Here is a 26,123-nt window from a genome sequence, read left to right as displayed (position 1 = left end):
ATTTCTACTTCCTTTTCTCTACAGCTCAGCTTCCCATCTCTGAGCAAATCAACCCAGAAGATGACTGCCCTCTAGCAGGTCGGGGCTAAGTTATGGAACCCATCTAAGTCATTCTTCAGAGCAAGCTTCAGAGACTGCCCCATGCAGCCCCACGACAGGGTGAGAGCACCACCCCCCCCCATCACACCCCCTAGAGTCTTGTCTCTTTCCTTTGCCCTCCCCACCGCCCTAATGCTGTTTCTAAGTCTGGATGGCAATGCTGTGGATGCTGTTCAGACCTGGAAAAGCAGGTCTAAGCACTCCACTTACTAGATACTGCTCAACATGTTCTCACATGCAAATAGGCAGGGTGCTTCATGTAAGTCACTGAGTTTAAGGTGGACAGCCAAGTGAGGCAAGACCATCACACAGAACTATGCTGCTAGGTACACGCGTGGATCTATCTATGTACACATCAGACATAAAATACATGTTCTGTATAACAGCGTATGTGTGATCCTTGTACAGTGGAACCAGTCAGGGCAGAGCAATGCCTGCACATAACAAGGGAGGTTCTCCGCAGCATCAGGAAAGTGTGCCCTGCTCCGAGAAAACTATAAAAAGATTTTTCACCTTATAAAGAAGGATTTACTTACAAGGTTCTACTAAAGTACATGGGCTCTAGTGCATTTAGAATAGGATTTGATTTGCTTAAGACTTTACAGGCACTGCCAACTACATAAATCAAGGAGCCACAGTTGAACTGAATTTGCTTTTTCGTTTTACAATGTGATACATATAAAATGAGGTGATTTTATTTGTATCATTATTATTGATTTTCGGTGTGGGAGAAGGATAATGGCACCAAAACTGTTACCATATCAGCTAAGGCAGGCATCTGATACAGAAACAGGCAATGGGACAACCAGGGTTTTCCTGTAAAATGGGGTCTTTATTAACACTGTAAAAAAAAAAAGATCAAGGTACCCACCTTCTTTATTCATATAAAGTTTTTGAAGACCGAATAATAATAATTGGAGGTTTTATATATATATATATAGAGAGAGAGAGAGAGAGAGTGGGGGGGGAGAAAGAAGCACTATTCTAAGTGCTTTGAGGGTATTAACTCATTTCATCATCTCAATAACTTCATGCATAGTTACTATTATTATTTCTGCTTTATAGATGAGCAAATGGGTTATGTTGCACAAGGTCAGGAGGCAATAACTGGCAGAGCTGAAATAAAAGGCAGGCAGTATGGGCCCAGGGCCCATGCTTGTACCATCATACTATGCTGTCCCCCTTGATCTAGTAGTAATGTGCCAGATGGCGAAATGTGCCAGTGGCAAAGTGTGCCAGGGAAAGAAGCAGAAATGGGGGCTACCTCGTCTATAGCTACCTACCTAACTTACCAACAAGCTCAGGCACGTGGAGCTGAGAGCCTGTACTATGCAGTAAAACAGGAAGGATGGAAAGGAGGGAGATAGGGAGGGTGGGAAGGGAAGAAAGGAAGAAAGAAGGAAAGAAAAAGGAAAAGAAAAGATGACTGAGAGGAGGCACAAGGGAAGTTTCTTGGTTTGGGTGCTGGTTACGTGGGGTATGAACTCTCAGCAAGCTGCACTTTTCATACACATATTTTCATGAATAAAAAGTTAAAAGATGAAAGTATGTGTTTAAGAGTACTTGGATAACATTACAAACGGCTTTGGCCCTCCTCTATTTTCCAAATGTTCTAGAATGCCCGAGCAAGGCATGCTGGAGTTTAGAGACTACGCATACAAGTGCAATCATCTATGTGGACGACTCTCAAATCTCACTGTCCGACCTGAGACATGTGCAGCCCAAACGTCAACTAAGCAATCACGGTTAATAGAGTGGCGGTAAGAACTACAACACCTGGGTTCAGATTGTCCCTCGGACTTACCAGGTGTGTGATTCTGAACAATCTACTTCCCCTCTCTGTGTTGTCTTGCTTTCTGCAGCTGAAAAGCTGCTATCACACAGTGCCTAACTTACAGGGCTTTACTGCACATTGACTGAGCGCTTACAATAGTGCCTGGCACACAGAACACACTATGAATTTTAGCTCTGTTCTTAACGATTTCAGCTCATGGCCGTGGTCTTCTCTCTTACATCAGTTGCCATATACTTTTCTTCATCATTTCCCCATTATTTAGATAATTACTACTTCCTGCCATGTTTCAAGAAAAATCTAAGGTAGATTTGTTTTAGCTATTATTCAAGAATACCATCATATTATGAAAATCAGAAAATCAGGTATTATACTTTGGAGAGTGAAGTCATCCTGTCGCTGCTGTGAAATGCCTGAAGTGACCTGCAGACACCAACCACAGCTGTCACATTGCAGACACCACGAAAGGGCCTGTCGGGTCAGACCATGCTGTGGAGCGACACCAGTCAACGCACACTCAAGAAACAGCCACAACATTTTATTTTCAAAGTTTTCAATCCCATAGGAAAGTTAGAAGGAGAGTACAATATATCCTTCACCTCCATACATTCTTCACTGAGATTCACCGGTTATTAACATTTTGCCACATCTGCTTTCTCTTCTGTCTCTCCTCCAGCCCACTTTGTTTTGCCAAATCATTCAAAAGTTAAGCTGCAGACATCATGTTATTTTGATCATAAATAATTCAGCTCCTATCTCCTAGGAACAGGGACACTATCATAATATAATACCAGAACATAATACCATATCACACCCAAGGAATTTCACAGTTGCACAGTACTATTATCTAATATACAGTCTATATTTTTTCTAATTGCTCTAAAAATAACCTTTTTGAGGACTGTAAGTACATTTAAACTGTCATGTTTTCTTTGATCTAGGCGAGTCCCAGACCTTTTACCTTTCAGAGCATTGACATTTTTGAAGGGTCCAGGCAGTTGTCTTATAAAATATCTTACAATCTGGACTTGCCTGACTATACACCCAGGATTCAATTCAGGTGAAATATTTTTTGGAAAAGTGCTACCTGTGTGATGTTTCATACTTCACAGTGTATCATGTAAGGAGGTGCATGGTAGTCATTTGTTCCATTTTGCATCACTACATGTGGTCATTTGGTTAAGGTGATGGCCACTCAAACCATTGTAAAGGCATTATTTTCCTCTTTGTAGCAAATAAGTAATCTGTGGAGGGATTCTTTGAGTTCCTGTGAACATCTTGTACCCCAACAATCTTTTTTAATCCAATGATTTTGGCATCTGTTGACAAATGAGCTTGAATCAATGACTACATTAGTATTGCAAAACAGTCACTGTGATGGTTACTCTGCAGTTGAAATGAACCTTTGCAAATCAAATCCTATTTTCTCCCTCACTTGCATTATTATTTCAGAACTATAACATCAGAACTATTTCAGAAGTTCATCTGCTTGACTCCACCTGACAGTGATTCATAACACCTGTTTTACATTTCTCTGATCTTGATCCACCTGAGCAGGTACATTAAGTGCAAACAAACGTATAAACGCACTGGCTTAAGCAGTGGGCAGGAAGCTACCTGTCTATACAAGCAAGAGACTGCCTAGTCTTTAGAGCCCTCCTTCCCATAATGGATCAAATTCCATGTCAGGAAATGTCTATTTTCTAGGAGCTGAAATATCTCAGTTGGGAGAGACTGAAGAAATGTCTATTTTCTCAAAGACAGTTCTCTATCAGCATCAGTTTCAGGCATCCCAAGAAGGGAGAGAAGGGGACACCGTGGGTTCAGGCAGTAGACTCCTGGCACAGTATTAAAAGACACCAGGACAGCACCAAACCACACGGGTCCGCTTCCAACAGCCGGTTCCCCTGCCCCAGTGAATGACATTTCTTCCTGTCAATAGTCCTTTAAAGTCCAAATGACCAAAAAAAAAAAAAAAAAGTCCAAATGACATCCCAGACTACTGCATTAGAATCCCCAGGAAGCTGCTTAAGAAACAGATGCTCCAGTCGCACCTCTGACCAACTGAATCAGAGCCCAGAGGGGCATTTGGGACTCAAGTATGTTGAGATCCCAGAGAATCTCAGGAGCAGCCAGGTTTGGGAACTCTTGCTTAGAGAAGACCCACTCTAGCCTCCAAAGGGGAATTATCCCATAGGCCACACAATGGTAGATGGTAATTAAGGATCAGTCCCATTACATGATGGCCATCCAGCCAACAACTGACAGCCAGGGGTTTGGAACGAGGGCAGAGGCCTTCAACATAGATGGTCAACTGCACCCCCAATTTAGAGCCTACTCAAGGCTAGGGGGAAAAAAGTGACTATACTTAGAGAAGCTACCAAGCCTATGGTTTTCCAAATCTAGCTTCTATCAGAACTTTTGGGAACATCAGCCCCCTAAGATTCTGAGTCAGAGATCTCTGGGGCCCAGGGCTGTGTGCTTGAAACAAGCTCTTCAGATGATTCCGATGCATGGGTGCAAGGACCATACTTTGAGACATCCTGGCTTGGATGTTGGTCTGCTCTACTGGTCAAAGAGCAGGAGTTGGATAAAACCGTGCTGGCTTTCACTTCAAGGCTACTTACCAAACCAAAGAAGCAAAATGTGAAGTCATATGGGAAAGTTTCTGAGCAATTAATTAACCACTCAGAAACACTCAGATGATATGAAACCATCCATAAAAAATACTGACTTCCACTCCAACATATCATCCCACTGGAGGACTATTGGCAAGCTAAGTCAAGAGCATGTGACCAAGGCTCCTAGCACAAAGCCCCCTCGGTTCCATATTAGGTCTCCAGAGGGGCACCGGGGGCATTGGACCATCCCCTAGAGGGCACCTGAATCATCTGAATCAAACAATATATCTGACCGTCAAGGTCCTGCCTGATTCCAGCTTCTCATTCATATTGTGAGGGAGCAAGCTCATGGCAATTCATTCTTTCTCTCTGGCCTACGCTCTACTGCTAACCCTTAGCCAAGATTAACATGTGTGTGTGTGGCCCCAGGGAGGAAGGACCGTGCTAACTGTGGGAAAGGGGGCAAACAGGAAAAGCACTGGTCAGCTCCACGCAGGGCTGGCCTTTGGCTCCCTGGGAATGAGACGCAAGGCTAGCAGACTGCGACCAAGGTTCTGGGTGTTAGCGACTCCCACTGCTGGAGGTCATATGACATAACCTTCCTTCCCATGGCCCAGACAGCTTTCCACCTGGGAGACACCAGGAAACAAACCACCTTCATGGTGCAAATGGGGTACACAGCACTCCCAGGAAAGCTCCCTCCACAGGAATCAAAATATACCTGTAGGTCCCAACCCTAGCAGGCTCATGGTGAAAGGACATCCACACCCGCCAGCTTCTGGGGCTCTTACCTGACTGGAACACATATCTGGCCAAGCCCTGCATTAGCTCTGCTGGCCATGTTGGGGGCGCAGACTCCCCTGTTTCTCTCTTCAGACGAAATGTCAACTCAAAGCCAAAACCACTAGGTCCATCTGTTCCTGTGAATCTGGAAAGAATAAAAAGCAAATGTTTTTAGTTTAACTACCTTAGGGAAAACACTGTTTTGTTGCCTAATTAAAGTTCTCCTTTCTTGGTGGCCTCAGCATCCAAACCCCCTAGTTGGAAGAATCTCAGGGAATAAGCCTTGAGGGGAGGGAGGACCCTGAAAGGGGGTAAGGAACCAGAACTCTAGCCTTGCCCTCCAGCTTCCATACACGTGTATGACCTCAGCCTGGCCAATCGAATTCGCCTGCTGGTACTCTGAATTACGAGTTCCAAATTTTGTGGCTCTGAAATATTCCTTTCTGTATGACTGAGGCTCCGATACTGAAAATTGTCCTTATTCACATTCTTTATTCCTACAAGCTATTAATAAGCACCTACTTGGTTTGCTAAGAATATACGTCCTACTGTATGCCCTAGGAGGATGAGACCTTTCTCCACTCCCACCTCCACTTTGCCCCACGAGGGGACAATCCTTGGGTTGAGCTGGCTGGCCTCCAAACTCAGCATTTGAGGACGGGTCTCAAAGTAGACTCCAAATACTGGGAGGGCCTCTGATCTTTCTGAACGCTGGCACCCCGTGTGCACTCTCCAATCACTGGCACCTGGAGGGAGCCGAGTCTGCCCTCCCTTCCTGGCCCCAAGTGGCCCAGAGTGATGATGGTCACACACATCAGAGGGAGATGAGGCAAGTGAGCAGTGCCTGCTTGGAAACGCTCAGGAGCTCAAATCTCCAGAGGAGTCCATGGGCTTCTGCCAGAGAGGGAAATGACATAGATTAGAGAAGGAGGCTGGTTGGTGGTGGCACCTCCTGGGGTGAGGGAAACATCCAGGGAGGGGTGGCTGAGAGCTATAGGAGGCCTGCCAGCCAGGAAAGGGTTAAAAGTTAAAATATGTTCATGATATAATTTTCAGTAATTATATCTGTACAAACATGAGCCACAATGATTATACACATGTAAACTCCTGAGCATACAAATTCAAGCTATAAAATAAGATGACAGCCAACACCTTCTTGGAGCCAAGCTACTAGAACAGGTGGTCAGAGAGGAGCATGCTGAACACCAGAATGAGGTGGTCAGTGCCCAACCCTGGGATTCCACGTGACATCGTTCCTCCATCATCATCATCATCGCCTCCAAGGGGCCAGGCCAGGAGACTGGACATAAAGAGGTTCCAGCAACTCAGAAGCTCTGACACCAAGGCCAGCCCTGCTTGTGTACATGGGTGGGTCCAGCCAACCTGCATCTGCTGCAGTGAGATCACCTCTGATAAGTTAAGTTCTCTAAACTTAAAGTTTCTCTAATTTTTAGAGTCTAAAGGACTGAAAAGGAAGCCTTATAATACCATAGAATACTTAGATACCATTTTCTTTTTTTTTAATTAATTTATTTATTTTAATTGGAGGCTAATTACTTTACAATATTGTAGTGGTTTTTGCCATACATTGACATGAATAAGCCATGGATGTACATGTGTTCCCCATCCTGAACCCCCTCTCCTACCTCCCTCCCTATCCCATCCCTCAGGGTCATTCCAGTGCACCAGCCCTGGGCACCCTGTCTCATGCATCGAACCTGGACTGGCGATCTTTCTCACATATGATAATATACATGTTTCAATGCTATTCTCTCAAATCATCCCACCCGCACCTTCTCCCATAGAGTCCAAAAGACTGTTCTATACATCTGTGTCTCTTTTGCTGTCTCGGATATAGGGTCATCGTTACCATCTTTCTAAATTCCATATATATGCGTTAACATACTGTATTGGTGTTTTTCTTTCTGACTTACTTCACTCTGTATAATAGGCTCCAGTTTCATCCACCTCATTAGAACTGACTCAAATTTATTCTTTTTAATGGCTGAGTAATACTCCATTGTGTATATATACCACAGCTTTCTTATCCATTCATCTGCCGATGGACATCTAGGTTGCTTCCATATCCTAGCTATTGTAAACAGTGCTGTGATGAACACTGGGGTACGTGTGTCTCTTTCAATTCTAGTTTCCTCAATTTGTATGCCCAGCAGTGGGATTGCTGGGTCATAAGGCAGTTCTATTTCCAGTTTTTTAAAGGAATCTCCACACTGTTCTCCATAGTGACTGTACTAGTTTGCATTCCCACCAACAGTGTAAGAGGGTTCCCTTTTCTCCACATCCTCTCCAGCATTTATTGTTTGTAGACTTTTTCACAGCAGCCATTCTGACTGGCGTGAGATGGCACCTCATTGTGGTTTTGATTTGCATTTCTCTGATAATGAGTGATGTTGAGCATCTTTTCATGTGTTTGTTAGCCATCTGTATGTCTTCTTCGGAGAAATGTCTGTTTATTTCTTTGGCCCATTTTTTGATTGGGTCATTTATTTTTCTGGAATTAAGCTGCATGAGCTACTTGTATATTTTTGAGATTAATTCTTTGTCAAGTTGCTTCATTTGCTATTATTTTCTCCCATTCTGAAGGCTGTCTTTTACCTTGCTTATAGTTTCCTTCATTGTGCAAAAGCTTTTAAGTTTAATTAGGTCCCATTTGTTTATTTTTGCTTTTATTTCCATTATTCTGGGAGGTGGGTCATAGAGGATCCTGCTGTGATTTATGTCAGAGAGTGTTTTGTCTATGCTTTCCTCCAGGAGTTTTATAGTTTCTGGTCTTACATTTAGATCTTTAATTAGATACCATTTTCTTTGAGTATCAATGGGGAGGCAGATTCCACTTGGGGGTATACATCTAGAATTTGGGAGACCAGGCTAGAAGATGCTTGGCAGGATGCAGTGTAAGCTATTTTCTTTCCCTGCTGAATTGTCCTGGCTGGGAGCAATTCTATGCAGAGAGGCTGAGGGAAGAGTTAAGCAAGCTGAGGCTGTAGGCTTGCGAGGGGGTGTGAAAACTCGGGGTAAAGACTGACTTGGAGTCAAAACCCTGCAAAGGGAGATGGGTCACTAGGGCAAAGGGAAGATTTTAAGCAGCCACCAATTAGAGGTTGCTTTGTAAAATGTATTAGACCATTACTCCCGGGCTTTCATCCTGGGCCAAGAAAAATACATGATTTCTAACCGCAAAAACTTGAGAAACAGACTAAGAGAAACACGCTCCTCAGACTGTGCAAAGGGGAGAACCCTCAGATGCACAGAGAGGAGCCACATCCACCCAAGCAGTGCCGCCTCTCTAAGGAGGGACATGCACACGCACGCACACACACACGCACATGCACACATGGGTGTGTATGCACATAAATGCACGTGTACACCATCTGCCTCCACACAGGCTGCTTTCTGGGCCAGCTCTGTGGTGGGCAGGCCAGCCCTCACTTGACTGGCTGGGAGGGACAGTCCGGGCCAGATGGTCTCCACCTGCATTTGATTACCACCCACCAGGCTAGCTGGACGCAACCTCTAAACTCTGAAACATGAGTTTGGAATGGCCTAGCCTCGGGATAAACACACAACCTGGGGCCTGTCAGAAGGCCTCTTCTTCAAAGCAGATTGCCCAGGCAATAGCCGAATGACAAGGTCATTCAGTCTTTAAAGTCCCCTGGAGGGGCCTGGCTTGGTCTGCATTTCCTCACGTGAGGGCTTCTCCAGCCAAAGCAGAGAGCGGCTGTCTTGCGCATCCTCTTCAGAAAGGAACGCATGAGAGGAAACTGGCACATGTAGAAGGTGGGATCTGGGTCAGAGCGAAGGATCTTACTAACACAGAGGCTGCTAAAACACTGGCTGGTGGCAAAGGCGCCCAGTGGAGTTTCTTCCTACAGAGATTCTTAAAGGAAGGCATTACAGGTCCTCCCCTCCCCAGTCTGGTAGGGAGGGGTGAAGGACTCTAACTGTCTTGTTGTAGAAAGCTGGATGAGATGGCCTCCCAGGATTGCTTCCAGCTCAAGAACATCTGATCCTGCCTACTAAGGCACCCTCGGGAGAGGCTGGCTTTGTCTCAGCAGTTTGGGGAGCCCAGGCAATGGCTGTGCCAGCCTCAAGAGTCACATTGAAGCTGCCAACAGGAAAAATATGTGCCTCAAATCCCAACCACTGAAACCTGCCCAAAGGTCCCCCCCAAAGCACCTGACTAAGAAGGTGCCAATCAGCCTCAGAGAGACCAAAATGACTGCGAATTCCAGGCAGAAGACAAACAGGAACTTGGGAGAGACTTCCAAGAATAAATACAAGATGTGGGCAGGCAGAAAAAGCTGACCTAAAAGCTGACATCTTGTGTTCAACACCATTAGTTACTAGGAAAATTCAAATCAAAACTACAATGAGATACCATTTCACACTCTCTAGGATGCCCAAAATAAAAGATGAACAGTAACAAGTGTTGACAAAGATGTGGAGAAATTGGAACACAAAACAGCAGACTTGCTTTGGAAAAAACAATGTGGCAGTTCTTCAAAAATTTAAATATACCATATGATACAATTGTTCCTCTCCAAGGTATATACCCAAGAGAACTGAAAACAGTTTTTACACAAAAACTTGTGCGCTAATGTTCATAGTGAAGTGAAGTGAAAGTCGCTCAGTCGTGTTCGACTCTTTGCGACCCCACTGACTAAACAGTCCATGGAATTCTTCAGAATTCTGGAGTGGGTAGCCTTTCCTTCTCCAGGGGGTCTTCCCAACCCAGGGATCGAACCCAGGTCTCCCAGATTGCAGGCAGATTCTTTACCAGCTGAGCCACCAGGGAAGCCCAATGTTCACAGTAGCATTAGTCATAACAACCAAAAGGTGGAAGCAACCCAAATGTCATCGACATATAAATGGATAAACAAAACATAGAATATCCATACAATGCAATATTACTTGGCAATAAAAAGGAATGCTGTACTGATTATTTGTTACAACATGAGTAAACCCTGGAAACATTATGCCAAGTGAATGAAGCCAGATACAAAAGACCACATATCATATGATTCCATTTATATGAAATGTCCAGAATAGACAAATTCACAGAGACAGAACAATTAGTGGTTGCCAGGGGCTGGGGAAGGAGAGAATGGGGAATGACTGCTAATGGGTATAGCGTTTCTTTCTGGAGTGCTGGGAATGTTCTGGAATTAAATAATGGTGATGATTGTACAACCTTGTGAATATACTAAAAAGCACTGAATTGTATACTAAAAGGGCGAATTTCATGCTATGTGGATTACATCTTTAAAAAAAGAAAGTTGGCATCTCAGATACACCTCTACGCTAGGGGAGTCAGAGCCAACCATGCCAAATAAGCCAGGCCTTTACCTGGCTCTATCTACAAATAACCACTACAATTAACTGAATACCTATTAAGTTGGAGGCCTTGCACTAAGCACTTTCCTGATGCTGTATTATTTAATTCCCCAACAACCCTGTGACTCAGCCATTGTTATCCTCGTTTAACTAATATATGAGAAAAAGACACTTGAGAGAATTTAGGTAATATTCTATAAGTCACACAGTAAGCAAGTGATGGACTTCAGACTTGAGGTCTGACTCCAAAGCCCATTTTCTTCACTGCGGTGTGACTTCAGGCAAGAAATTTGATCTCTCCATGCCTCAGCTTCCTCATCTATGAAATGAGGATAACGGTAACTATTTCAGAGTTGTTAGGAGGATAAAATATTTCAAAACTGCCTGAAACACTGTAAGCACTGTATCACTTACACCAAGTGAAAGAAGGAAGTTACAAAAGACCATATGTTGTATGAATTCATTTATATGATACAATAATTTATAATATATATTCATATTATGCAAAATATCAAGAATAGGCAAATCTACAGGAACAGAAAGCAAATCAGTGATTGCCTCAGGCTGGGAGACTAAAGACACAGAGTCACTGCTAATGGGTGTGGGCTTTCTTTTGAGGGTGATTAAAAAAAAATTCTAAAATTAGTTTATGGTGATGGTTACATAACTCTTGAATATATTCAAAACCACTAAACTGTATACTTTAAGTGAGTGAACTGTACGGTAAGTGAATTTTATCGCAGTTTTAAAAACTGAGTTGGGGGTGGAAACCCCAAAGACCTAATGGTAAAAAAATTCACAAACCGAGCTATAGATATATTCCTCTTAAGCAAACAACAAGATGGTCCATCTCATTCATGGTAAAAGAAATGCAACTCAAATACAAATTAAAAAAACGATGATACCATTATCACTTAGAGTGGCAAAAATTTTGAAGTATGACATTATATTCCATTGATGAGCCTGTGAGGAAAGAGGTATTTTCATATATTGCTGGTGGCAATACAAATTAGCACAAGTTTTTTGGGGGGAAGTGAGTAACACCTAACAAAATCACATATTGTTTACTTTTTTTTTTTGGATTCACCACAGCAGTTTGCCCAATCTCAGTTCCCTGACCAGGGATTGAACCAGAGCAATGGCAATGAATGCCCAGAATCCTAACCACTAGATCACCAGGGAACTCCCACATATTGTTTACTTTTTGACTCAGCATATCAAACTCTAAGAGTTTATGATCCCAAAATACTAAATGCCCGTTGACAGGAGAGTGGTCCAAAGAGTACAATGCAGCTGTAAGAAGGAGTGAGGAAGAGCTCTAAAAACTGAATGGACATTGTTAAGTAAAAACAGCAGAAGAGGACTATACCATGCCACCTTTTGAGAAGGAGAAAAGGGAATACAGGAAAATGTACCTGTATTTGCTCATTTCTGCAAAAAGCAACACAGGAAGGATATAAGATTGGTTACCTACAGGCAGTAGGTAGGAATCAAGTGGAAAGGACTGTAGGGTGGGGGAAGTATGAGTGTGACATTTCTCTGAATATATATTTCTGTATGGTTATCATTTCTGGATCAATGATAATGCTTTCACATACTCAAACAAGGATGGAGGAAAATGTTAAATGTAATACAAATGTAAATTAATGAACTTAACTGTGTTTGAAATAATATTACCACACTGAAGAGGGAGGAAAAAGTCACCCAAGTACCTTAAGTACACAGTTTGTTGATCATACGTCCTCAGACTAAAGACAGAAAGAACAGTAAACAAATACTGAACTCTGGTTAGCATGCAGTGTTATGGGTTGGTAATTGTGAAACTACTTTCTGTGTAAATGTATTGTGGATAATGAGAGCCAGGTTACTCTCACTGTACGATATGATAAAAAACTGGTAAACATACATCAAAGTTAAAAATATGTAAAAACAGAAGGATAGAAAGAGCCTCATAGGTATGATTTTGGAATTGGAGGTATTGGTATGGTACTTAATAGTGGAATAAAAGATGTAGGTGTGGGTGTGATACAGATGTATTTCCTAGCTCTCTCCACTGAGTAACACCTCAAAAGCAATGATAACACTCAGCACTTAGATCTTGGTTTCTAAATACCATCTGCCATTAAAAAAGACTAGAGCTTGCTGGAGAAATGGCTGATTTGAGTTGGGAAAGCACAAAATGACCCTGGAACTTTTTGTTGTACCAGAAGGTAAGTAAGTACTTAAAGAATGATGGGAACATTTAAGTCAACAGTAAAGAGAACCTAAACTTAAGGGCTCCCACTGGCCAAACTGAGGACAATTGAGCATCAAAACAAATGGTATTAACAAGTTATAACCTATTAATTAAAACTCTACTCACTCCATACTGATTACAATGGACCTAGTGACACTGGTGCTATAGATTTTGGTCTTACCAGCCTCCATAATTACATGAGTCAATGCCTTATTTTATATATATATGAGGGGCAGCAGCTCTTCACTCCTGTATTTGGAAAAAGCCTTTTCTGTAAATATATTCAGTGGTATTTATAACAGCAAACATTTAGAAACAATCTAAATGTTCTACAAGTAGGGGTATTACCAGTTCTGGTGCACTGTGTGGTGGGACATTACACAGTCATTAAAAACGAGATTCCTTCAAAGCAGGAAGACTAATCTCTGAGTTTTGAGAGGCAAAGGGTTTTCTGCCTCTAACTGCTGAGTAAGTATGTGTTAGTCGCTCAGTCATGTGCAACTTTTGGCAACCCCTGGAATGTAGCCCACCAGACTCCCTTGTCCATGAGAGTCTCTAGGCAAGAATACTGAAGTGGGTAGCCATTCCCTTCTCCAGGGGATCTTCCCGATCCAGGGATCAAACCTGGGTCTCCTACATTGCAGGCGGATTCTTTACCATCAGAGCCACCCAGGAAGCCCCAGCTGGTGAGTACTAGATCCTAGATACTTTTCCCCAGTGGAGCCTCAGGTGAGAATGCAGCCCAGCTGACACTGATAGCAGATTTGTGGGCCCTAAAGAGAACACTCAGATAAGCCACACCTGGACTCCTGACCCAGAGGAGATGTGAGATTATGTGTGCTGCTTTGAGCTACTCAATTTGTGGTCATTTGTTATGCAGCAGTAGAAAACCAACACACCCACCTTGCTCTCTGCCCTTTAAGGCTGACCTCTGTGGGGCTCCTGAACCTTCTGGCATTCAATTGGGTTCAGCCAGTGGAAACCCTAACAGGAAATCAGAGGGAGGAGAGAGACCCTTCAATTGAAGGTTGCCACTTAAGGTCACTCTGAAGAACAACACTTTACACAACTCTTTTCTTCTGGGTTCTCAAATCTCACTCCTTCCTCTGGCCCCTTCAGCACTAGGAGAGTAGCAGCTGAGCCAATGGCTAGCCTTGTGTGACTGCAGTCTCTTCTTTACAAACAAACCCTTCCCCAGCCATCCTACTTTGAAGGTGCCAAACTCTGTCTTGTTGAGACCAATATAGGGCACCTACCACTCTTCCTTACTCCTTGCAAGCCTCCACCACAGGACCTTCCTTGCTGTACAGTAACTGCCTTCCTAGTTCTCCCATTAGGATTGGAGTTGCCCCCTTTTTGCACCACCAGTGACTGACAAAGAAGTGCTCAGTGAAGGCTTGCTGAACAATGGAACACAGTGAGACTAAAATATTTACTAATGAGACTAAATTTGAGAAAAAAGGCAAAGTTTTACAGAATTTAGAACACTGGGCAAGGGATACAGGGGCAAATGCCAGCCCAAGGTTATGAGCTGAGGGCTTAGGCAGAGTGAGCCTGCCAGCAGGGCAGGGAGGCTGGGAAGTGAGGATGGGGAACACAAGACAGTCTCAGTCTCGGGCTCCTTGAACCCTTTGGAGGTCCCAAGGTGGACTCGGGGCAGCAACTGCAAAAATTCATCCCACTTTATGGTCCTAATAAGATGCTAGAGAAGAGTCCAGTGACATAGACAAGACACAAAGCCCAGCTCCACCACTTTCCAGCTGACCCTTGGGCAAGTTAATTTCCACATGCCCTGGAGTTTCCTCATCTGTTAAACTGGAATAAGAATATTGACTTCATAGGGCAGCTGGGAGGCTTTTGGTGGGTGGCACAGTGTCCAGCACTAGCAAATACCCATACAGAGAAGCTAGTAGTCAACCTTCCCTTACTTGGTGCTCCGCAGAAGCAGTCCCGTTTATCACTTCTTCCTGAGAATAGCAGCAGACGCTTCCAGCTTCCCTACCTTCTAGACTCTGAAGCTTAACCAGCCCCATCTTTCAAGAGGTGCTGGATCTTCCAACTTTGCCCAAGTTCCTGACCTTGGATTCCTCAAACCATGCCCAAGAGTCTTCCTGGCTGCTTCCATGCTTTGAGTGACAGCCGTTACAACAGAATTCAGTGAACAATTACAAACTAAACATTTGCAAAGATTATGTTTTCATTTTGAACAGTTCACAAGTACTGATACATCATGATCTATTTTGAAATCGTGTTTGGTGACTACACAAGGACTAAATGAGGTAATAAAACTTTGTAAAATTCTTTTCCAATGTCTATATGGTAATATTCTGACATAGCTGTGTTTTTTTTAAACACTTCCAGCTATATCATGTTAATTTTGCACAATCTTAAAGAAAGTAAAAAAGAAAGAAAAAAAAACTGTATCAGTCGAGACTCTGCACCTTATGCTGAGCTGGGATTCTAATGAGGCTACGGTGCAGGGCAGCCACCTCTCAGCTTGAACTCTGAGTAGCAGATGCTCTTTCTGCTTCGTGCCATCCAACCAGACTCATGGAATGCATTTGCCTCACTCAAGTAGATGTTTCCTCGGATCCCTTGCTGGGAGTCAACTAGCATGTTCCCACAGCATTCCTCAGGTTTAAAAACAGTAGCTCCCAGGCTGATTCAGCTGAGAACCCAGCTAAACAGTCTACCTGGCTCCCAACGCTCAGGGTGGTTTAATTCTATCCCAGGCTTTCAGTGAGCAATCAGCCTCCCAGCCTGAGAACTGAATCTAAGAAAAGCACCGAGCCAAGAGCAGCAGACCCTTTCTCTGCAAGATGGCAAAAGCTGAGAGTTCATCCTCCCCTAGTGGAGATCAACTATACCTTCTCCCCTCTACTCCCAGCCACCACCAAAGAACTCAAAGGTCAGTCCCCAGAGGGATTCCAAGCCCACTCGGTGTTCTATAGGAATTCTAGGCCAAAGACGAGCTTGGTGCTTGAGTTACTTGGCATCACTAGGACAGCCCCCACTCTAGGCTTTGGGCTAAAGCAGCATCTATACTAAGATTTTTTTTTTAATTAAGAAAAAAAAAAAAGGCTAGGCCGACAGCGGCAAGATCACAGTCGGATTTAGGAAGCAAGACTCTGTCTGCACACAGGTGTACAGCCTGGGGCTTCTTGCAAACCCAAAGAGCCAGGGTATTCTGCCCAAGGACTTTCTATTCACCCACTTGCCTCCAGGACTCTGGGAAGTCAGACACCCCAGATCGAGACACCTGAAAGAGGGTAATGGGAAGGAACAAATCTTCTTGCACTCCATTCCCCAAGAGCAAGGACTGTACTTATTGTGTGTTCTGTACGTGGGCACAAAGTGTCACAGCTGAGCAAATGCTAAACAGTAGTAATATTCCCACTGCTGTCCAAAGAAATAATCAGGCTGAGATATTCAATGACAAACAAGATAAGACAGTATTAAAAAGCAATGAGCTTTCCTCTCAGTCACTACCAAAGTCAGACTCAAATATCTTAATGGCATTTCCTTGGAGTCAATGTGCAGATGTTTCCTTTTTAGGGAAATAAAACCATCACTCAGCTCTGTTCTCTTGACTTCACACCAGTGCTGACTTCCTACGTTACTGGAAAAGCTTCCTGAAACCTCTGCCCCATCACATCATCCCTTTGCTCCCCTCATCAACAGATAATAGATAATCTGTTGAATGTCACATTCTTTGTATTGCCTTCAAACTCTCCAACCTCATCTGGCTCCACTGTGCTCTTCTTACCAAGCCCCAAGTATACTGGCCTTCTTTTTGTTCCCTGAACATGTCAAGGTCCTTACTACACAGGGCCTCTGAAATAGCCAATTTTCACTGCCTACAATCTTCACATAATTGAGTGACCAGAGCATCATACAACTCCAGGGAGCACAAATTGCACAGAATAATATGAATGGTGCCCCTCGAGTTGCAGGGGGTGGCAACCTGGTTGCTACTTTGTCTCTGAGCTCTCAGTTCAAATGCTGTGTCTTCAAGGAAGCCATTACTGATTACCTGCTAAATGTAACCTCTCCAGCTACCTCAAACCCAATTTCTACCTGGATATCTCCAGCACATCATCTCTGCTTTATTTTCAACACAGTACTTGCATTACCTAAAACTTTTTAACGGGTTTTTTTTCCTATTAAAATGTAAAATCCATGAGAACAGAAACCCTACCTGTCTTGCTCCTATGATATCCCCAGCATTTAAAACATAAAGTGCACTAAACACTTCAGGAAGCCAATAATGGGCTTATTATACACCAAGTACCATGCCAGGTGCTAGAGGTTCTCCCGCACCCCAATAAAGCAAGGTTCCAGCATTTCTACTGAAATCACACACCTCCTCCCAAAGAAAGGCTTTTGACTCTTATGAAAATCCCCATGGAGCATCAACCCCATTATGAGTACATAGGTCCAAACTGAAGAAATCTCCCTGCATGAGCTAAATGCTCAGACTTGGTGCTGGGCCAGAAGAATTCTTTGACTCTGCTGTGAGAATGCTTTCCCAATACCAGAGAAACCCCAAAGCAAGGTTTTTAAATTTTTCACTTACTCATTCACTCAACAAATATTTGTTGATATACTGGGGAAACATCAATGCATAAAGCAGATGTACATCCTTACCCTAGGGGAGCTTACATTCTAGTGGGAAGAAGGGCAGACAGACAACAAACAAGCCAATTAAATAAAATAAGGTAAATGGTGATAAGTGCTTTAAAAAAATTAAGCAGGAAAGGGTGATAGTGTTTCATGGAGGGGGCTCAGGGTTTCCATCCTAAGTAAGGAGGTCAGGTAAGGCCTCACTAAAAGGTGATATTTGAGGAAAGACCTAAGGAGATGAGGGAGTAGGGCATGAAGCTATCTGAGAATAGAGCTTTCTAAACATGGGGAGAGCAGGTACAAAGGCCCTGAGGCAGCAGAATGCCTGGTTTTGCAAGAACAGAATGAGGAAGGAGAACAGCAGGGGATGAGGTGGATTAAAGAATCTTGGTGGCAATAGCCTTTGGCTATTACTGAGACAGGAGGTCATTGGATGGCAGGGAGGGATATGGTATGAACATTGCCATCAACCACAGAGCTGGGATCGGACTAAGGGCTCTACAGTAGCAAAGCGCCTGTAAAGCTCCAACCTCAAAGGCTCCCTGCTCAGCCACTGTCTTCCTTCTGGGCCTTTTCTCTGTGCAAAACCCATGGCTATAGGAATGAAAAATTGCCAGACTGGCTCCAGGAGGGCAGGAATCCAGCATGTCTGCAATCTGATATACTGAAAAAGCTAGGTCAGGAAGGAGAAGGGGTTAGGACAAGCCATGGTGTTGTCTGTCGGGTTTCACTAAGTTTTTTCCTCAAACCAAACAAGCTTTTCAGAAGCATTTAGGAGTCAAATCCATCACAGTCAGAGAGTGCAGCCAGCCAGCTTGACCCCCTGGGACTGGGAGCCTGGGCCAGGCTCCATTCTCTGCTAGTTACCCTTCATTAGCCCCCTCCACAGGCATGGCTCCTGAGCTCCTCACCTCATGCTGAAAGGGGAGATCAGAGTCAGGGAAACTGGTAGCAGAGGCAAGCCTCCAAGTACCTCCAGGCATCACATGGAGGTCAGCACTGGAATAACAAAAATATCTCCTTGATTGGCCTTATTGCAGCAAAGCTGGTTCTATGACGGGTCTAAAGAAGCCTGAGTAATGGGGGAGGGAGTAGGAAGGTAAAGGATCTTTAGAGGCCACCAATTTATACTAACCTGCTAGTTAAGGGCCTAGAGTCTAGTGAACCACATCTCTCTGAGTAACTGCTATGAATCCACATTCTCACTTACAGATGAGCAACTGGCCGAGCCAAGAACAAAGGCCTGGCCTCATTTCTGAGCTTCAGGACTCCTGCTCACAAAGAGCCCCCCTCTAGGCCTCAAGGGACAGACTGCAGAAAAGGAGGCTGCTGCTGCTGCTAAGTCGCTTCAGTCGTGTCCGACTCTGTGCGACCCCATAGACGGCAGCCTACAAGGCTCCCCTGTCCCTGGGATCCTCCAGGCAAGAACACTGGAGGGGGTTGCCATTTCCTTCTCCAATGCATGAGAGTGAAAAGTGAAAGTGAAGTCACTCAGTCCTGTCCAACTCCTAGCGACCCCATGGACTGCAGCCAACCAGGCTCCTCTATCCATGGGATTTGCCAGGCAAGAGTGCTGGAGTGTGGTGCCATTGCCTTCTCCGAGAAAAGGAGGCAGGGAGGCTCTGTTTGATACCTAAGGTTCTGAGGCTGTAACAAGTCCACCTTCCCACACTTTTCCTGCTCAAGGATGCTTCAGCCAAAAGACTGGAGGTTCCATGAAGACAAGACCAGACCAGGAGTATCCTTTTCATTACTACATACCTCATGCCCACAACTATCCCAGCAGTGACTATCTCTGTAATGAGTGAATGGCTGACCCTCCAAGCAAACAAGAGTGGCCAGTGATTAATGTTGGATGAGAACTAAGTGTGCCCAGCCATCACCTGGTAAACCCAGTGCCAGGAAAGGACAACAGACCATCCTTTCTCCTAGAGCCACTGATCAGATCTCGCTGCAACACAAGAGTATTATTATGTTATTGATTTGATTCCTATGTATGGCAGAAAGCCTCCAGGGTCCTAAACAGTAGCCCATTTATTTCAGGTAATTACCTGAAAAGGATCTTACCTATCTCTGAGAATGTGTCATCAGTACCTTGGGTACTGACACCCTAGGGTACTCTGTAAGGTCAGTCTCAGTCTTCTGTATCCACACACCCAAGTAAGGGAGAGACAAGGAGGCTTGTGGTGCTTAATTTCCAGGTGACAATGATCATAGAATCTAACTGCTGATCAACTTCCAAAGGGGCACACAACAAAAAGAACAACACACACTCTCAAGACTACCACCACCATGCAGGGTGATTTGCATTAAGAAGGTCGCCAGCACAGTTGATACACACAGACCTCAGCTCTACTCTTCACTTCTGTGAGAAGTCAAGCAGTAAAATTAATGGACGGAGTTAATGTAACCCAACAATGGGTAGGAGCCATCATCTCAAGCAAAAGTGTTGTTTTTAGAAATTGGAAGTTTAAGCAGCCATGGCCCAGGTGAATTTATAAAACAGCATAAGCCAGGTACTAGGGAAGCCTTAGAGAAGGCAATGGCACCCCACTCCAGTACTCTTGCCTGGAAAATCCCATGGACGGCGGAGCCTGGTAGGCTGCAGTTCATGGAGTCGCTAAGAGTCGGACATGACTGAGTGACCTCACTTTCACTTTTCCCTCTCACGCATTGGAGAAGGAAATGGTGGCCCACTCCAGTGTTCTTGCCTAGAGAATCTCAGGGACGGGGGAGCCTGGTGGGCTTCCATCTTTGGGGTCGCACAGAGTCGGACACGACTGAAGCGACTTAGCAGCAGTAGCAGTAGCAAGGAAGCCTTGGAAGATGTTAACCTCAAACTGAGAAACTCACACAAGACAGAATCCTTGCATTATCTGGGCACAGCATCATTCACAATGAACTGTTCACAGCAGTCATAATGAGGACAGACGTAGGATTGCAAACAAAAAGTGATAGGATTATGAACGGTTTCTTTTCTTCCTTCTTTAATTCCAACATTTTTTGGTAAAATGGTTCAATTGAAAAAAAAAAGTGAATTTGTAACTCAAAAGTGACAACAATAATGAATGGAACAGGAAAGTTTTGGACTTTAAAAGAGTCTTCTTGATGCTGGTTCAACTAAGAGAGTTTGAGGTCTGGCTGGGGCCTCAAGGAACCTGGTATACTCATTTCTCATCTAAGGTGAGATTAAGTTTGCCAGGGTCTGCTGTGGGCAAGTTTGTACTCCAGTCTTTGTAGTAGTATCTGTACCGGAGGGCAAATCAATCTTGAACCTTGGGATTGAAGTTGCAGGCTATCAGCCTACCCAATACCAGCTACAGACTTTGTAAAAAGACACCAGGGAAAAGAAGGTATCACTAGGGAAAAGAAGGTACAGAACACTGGGCCAGCCCTAGTTAAAAACCAGAGAGATGGAGGAGTCAGATGTGGTGTGCGTATGTGTTCAGTTGCTCAGGCATGTTCAACTCTTTGCAACCCTTGGACTGTAGCCCACCAGGCTCCTCTGTCCATGGGATTTGCCAGGCAAGAACACTGGAGTGGGTTGCCACACCCTCCTCCAGGGGATCTTCCCGACCCAGGGATCAAACCCCCGTCTCCTGTGGTTCCTGTATTGGCAGGCGGGTTCTTTACCACTCACTAGCACCACCTGGAAAGCCCTCAGATGTGGAGCCAGCTCCTATTCAAGGGAATTAACTCACTTAATGGCTTGAGAAGTGACCAAAAGAAAAATATACCAGAAAACACTGTCTGCACCCATGATGTGAGAAAAAGGAGTTTGTGGTCAGAGGTAAAATGGGGAAGGAGAGAAGGTGAAGAACAAAACCAAATATATATGACCAGAGAAGAAATACAGGCTTTCCTGGTGGCTCAGATGGTAAAGAATCTGCCTGAAATGCAGGAGACCCAGGTTTGATCCCTGGGTGGGGAAGATCTCCTGGAGAAGGGAATGGCTATCCACTCAGTATTCTTGCCTAGAGAATTCCATGGACCCTGGTGGGCTAGGGTCCATGGGATCACAAAGAGTCAGGCACGACTTAGCAACTAACACATTCATAGAGAGAGATACAGGTGGCAGATAAGCATATAAAAAGATGCTCAACATCATGTGTCACTGGGGAATTACAAACTAAGATACCAATGAGATACCACTACCATCCCTGTTAGAATGGCTAAGATCCAAAAAACTGACAACACCAAATGCTGGAGAGGACACAGAATAAGAGAAATTCTTATTCATTGCTGACAGGAATGCAAAATGGTACAGCCACTTTGGAAGACAGTTTCATAGTTCCTTGTAAAACTAAACATAGTCTTACCATGTGATCCAGCAATTTTACCCAAATGAGTTGAAAACTTATGTCCACAGAAAACTCACATATGAATGTTTATGGCAGCTTTATTAAAAATTGCCAAAAACTGGAAGCAATTAAGATGTCCTTCAATAAGTGAGTGGATAAACTATGGTATATATACACAATGGAATATTGTTCAGTGATAAAAACAAATAAGCTATAAAGTCACAAAAAGACATGAAGGACCCTTAAATGCATACTGCTTAGTGAAAGAAGTCAATCTGAAAAGGCTATATGCTGTATGAATCCAACTACATGACATTTCAGTTCAGTTCAGTCGCTCAGTCGTGTCCAACTCTTTGCGACCCCATGAACCGCAGCACGCCAGGCCTCCCTGTCCATCACCAACTCCTGGAGTTGACACAAACTCATTTCCATTGAGTCAGTGATGCCATCCAACCATCTCATCCTCTGTAATCCCCTTCTCCTCCTGCCCTCAATCTTTCCCAGCATCAGGGTCTTTTCAAATAAGTCAGCCCTTAGCATCAGGTGGCCAAAGTATTGGAGTTTCAGCTTCAGCATCAGTCCTTCCAGTGAACACCCAAGACTGATCTTCTTTAGGATGGACTGGTTGGATCTCCTTGCAGTCCAAGGGACTCTCAAGAGTCTTCTCCAACACCACAGTTCAAAAGCATCAATTCTTCGGTGCTCAGCTTTCTTCACAGTCCAACTCTCACATCCATACATGACCACTGGAAAAACCATAGCCTTGACTAGACAGACCTTTGTTGACAAAGTAATGTCTCTGCTTTTTAATATGCTGTCTAGGTTGGTCATAACTTTCCTTCCAAGGAGTAAGCATCTTTTAATTTCATGGCTGTAATCACCATCTGCAGTGATTCTGGAGCCCAGAAAAATAAAGTCAGCCACTGTTTCCCCATCTATTTGCCATGAAATGATGGGACCAGATGCCATGATCTTAGTTTTCTGAATGTTGAGCTTTAAGCCAACTTTTTCACTCTCCTCTTTCACTTTCATCAAGAGGCCCTTTAGTTCTTCACTTTCTGCCATAAGGGTGGTGTCATCTGCATGTCTGAGGTTATTGATATTGCTCCCGGCAATCTTGATTCCAGCTTGTTCTTCTTCCAGCCCAGCGTTTCTCATGATGTACTCTGCATATAAGTTAAATAAACAGGGTGACAATATACAGCCTTGACGTACTCCTTTTCCTATTTGGAACCAGTCTCTTGTTTCATGTCCAGTTCTAACTGTTGCTTCTGGACCTGCATACAGATTTCTCAAGAGGCAGGTCAGGTGGTCTGGTATTCCCATCTCTTTCAGAATTTTCCACAGTTTATTGTGATCCACACAGTCAAAGGCTTTGCCATAGTCAATAAAGCAGAAATAGATGTTTTTCTGGAACTCTCTTGCTTTTTCAAAAAAGGTAAAACTAAAGAGGAAAACAATCACTGGTTGTCAGAGGTCTGGGAGGAGGGAAGAAGGGATAGAAAGGCAAAGCACAGGGCATTTGGGGGCAGTGAAACTATTCTGTATAAGATACTCTAAGGGTGGATACAGGATATATATTTGTCAAAACCCACAGAACTATATAACAAAAAGAATGAACCCTAATGGAAACTAGAGGGCATTAGCTAGTAATAATGTATCCATACTGGATCATCCATTGTAACAAATATCCCACACTAACAAAAGAAATTTAGTAACAGGGAAATTACATGCAGAGGCAAGAAGGGGTATATGAGAACTCTTTGGACTATTCAATTTTCTTCAAACCTAAAACTGCTTTAAAATATAAAGCCTATTAATTTAAAAAAAATTATAGAGATTAAGATGTTTTAAAAAGTGATACGACAGTTTGTATTGAATACAATGACAGAGGAAAAATATATCCTCTGCAGAGTGATAAGACAACTTCATTTCAGACCAAAAATCCTTCCCATGTTGACACTACAGATACCTCAGCTAGAAGGTATGAATACTCCTGGCTTTGAAGTGTTCCTCATTTCTATACCCTCTCCCCAGAAAGAATGATCAGACAGTCCACACATTCTATGCAAGATATCCTCTGCGCTACTGGAATGCTGGGCACATCCCTGACCACACAGGAAGCACGACCATGTGAACCCGACATCCAAGTCAGAAGCATCAACTTTGTGTTCTTAGGAGTCCCAAACTTTGCTGGAAACCTACTAAAAATGGTTACAGTAAGGCTGCAGAAGCCTTGACTTAAATTTGACAAAGGATCCTGTCACCTACCCCCTTGCCATTCCCTGGCAGGACTCTTTCATTACAAACTTGCTTCAATACCCAGGTCAACATTTCCCCTGCAAAGCACTTCCTGCTTCCCTAGTCACACTCCATTAATCCAAGATACCTTTGAACTGCGGTGCATGATAGTAATAGTGGTCTGAGGGGGACCTCCCACCACACTCCCTGTAGGTGGAGGAAGGAAAGGGTGAGGGCTGCTGGAGCCAAATTGCCTGGGTTGATGGCCCAGCTCCAGCATTCCCTTGCTGGGTGGATAAGTTCTCTAACATCTCTGTGCTTCAGTTTCCTTGTAAAATAAGCTTAATAATACCTACCACAAAGAGCCATTGTGAGGATTCAACGAGTTTATATAAAACACTTAGAAGAGTGCCTTGCACACAGTAGGAGCTACAATTATCATTACATGGTTTAAGATTCTTGAAGCACTGAAGACTACAGGGTGAGGGGAGACAGTCGCAAAGCCTCAGAGTCAAGTAAAGCCAAAAGCTCCTCCTAGCCCTAATTCTCACTGTTGCCTCTTTCCCAGGGACTCTGCAACTCTTACCAAGTATATACATTGGGTATTTCAAGGACAGGAGCTAAGTATGACTTTTCATTGATCTCCACCACTACCCAAACACATCACCTTCTCCAGTGTTCTGCCTGTTGTTCTTGTTGTTTAGTCACTCAGTTGTGTCCAACTCTTGTGACCCCATGGACTGTAGCCCACCAGCATCCTCTGTCCATGGGACTTCCCAGGCAAGAATACTGGAGTGGGTAACCATTTCCTTCTCCAGGGGATCTTCCTGACCCAGCAATGGAACGCATGTCTCCTGCATTGGCAGGTGGATTCTTTACCACTGAGCCACCTGGAGAAGTCCATTCTGCCATTGTTGGGACTCAGTGCAGCTCTGCTGTTGGAATGTGCTACACAGCCTGGTGCTCTGTGGAGAGCTCAGCAGGCAGGTTAGCAAGCTGCAAAGGGATGTGCAGGGATGGGGGCCCACTCCCAGGGGGCTCAGGTCAGTGAGGACAAGACCTCTCCACACACATCTGAGGACCAGACAGCAGAACAGAGCTACTGAAAACAGGAAATGTAGTTGACTGGGAGACCCAAGAGGCAGGACAGAGGAATGAATTTAGGAGCCAAAGACCAGAGTCCTGAGTCAGGCTCTCTGAGTCAGAATACTGGGCAAGGGAGATGCTGGCAAACCCAGACCCAGAACATGGCAGGTGTGAGGACCAGCATAGTTGGGAAAAACTGCGGCATGGAAGATGGGAGTCGAAAATCATGTGCTAGCAGAGAAGAATGCTGGGACTCTGAGATCTGATCATATCAAACCCATAAGGGCTTCCAAGTTTCTTCCCCTCTCCCTGCAGAAAGAGGAAACTTCCCAATGCTGACCAACCTGGCACCACACCAGCCTGGCAGTCACCCCAGATTAATCAGGCCTCTAGGACTGTTCAGTCAGTTTGACTGGGCCAGCTCAAGGAATCTCTTCCCAACTGCCCCCTTACTGAAGGACTCCTTGAACTGGAAAATTTAGAATCTTTACACCATGAAGGCAGAGAGAATCCATGTTGCAAGTGAAATGCTTTACAGAGGATAAAGCCACAGCCCCACACAGATCTGCTAAGAACCCCACAATGCCTCAGGTCTTCCGTGGTTACAAAAGAAAAGGAATTCTCAAAGTTTTATAATTCAAGATCCGGGGCCTGAAATTCAGCCCAGAGCAGTAGTTTCTGCCTCAGGGAGAGCTCTATTCCTACTGCTGGCCCTTTTGCCCATTCCTGGGCCAAGACCAATAGCCCAGGTCCCCTGCCCTTAGCAGAGAACATCACCATTTCACACGGTCATACTGAAACTAACCACCTCTGAGATGAAAGACAGAGAGAGGAACCAAAGCATCAACAAGGCCTGCCTTCCAGTGAACTTGCAAAGGATTTCCTCAGCCTGCTGTGCCCAGCCAGGGAGAGGGCCTGCCATCTGTGGGTGTCTAGAGAGGCAATCCAGTTGTCAGCCTCTGGAGAGCCCTGGGAAGAAAGCAAAG

The 26,123-nt window shown here is 44.3% G+C and overlaps 1 protein-coding gene across 5 annotated transcripts in view; it reads right to left on the bottom strand.

Annotated features, from left to right (window-relative positions):
- Positions 1 to 26,123, bottom strand: part of SUFU (SUFU negative regulator of hedgehog signaling) — a 105,786-nt gene that overhangs the window by 67,659 nt on the left and 12,004 nt on the right. For all 5 annotated transcript variants that reach the window (XR_002183788.2, XR_002183789.2, XM_070780739.1 and 2 more), the window contains exon 3: positions 5,304 to 5,440. Coding sequence is in view for 3 of the 5 variants with exons in the window: in XM_070780739.1 (XP_070636840.1) it covers positions 5,304 to 5,440 (137 nt within the window). In the remaining 2 variants the exon portion in view is untranslated. The remainder of the gene's footprint in view (positions 1 to 5,303; positions 5,441 to 26,123) is intronic.

This window comes from Bos indicus, chromosome 26 (genome assembly GCF_029378745.1).
Source record: "Bos indicus isolate NIAB-ARS_2022 breed Sahiwal x Tharparkar chromosome 26, NIAB-ARS_B.indTharparkar_mat_pri_1.0, whole genome shotgun sequence".
In the NCBI taxonomy this organism is placed as follows: Eukaryota; Metazoa; Chordata; class Mammalia; order Artiodactyla; family Bovidae; genus Bos; species Bos indicus.
The sequence above is the reverse complement of the archived record's forward strand: the minus strand, read 5'-3'. Positions and strand labels throughout refer to the sequence as shown.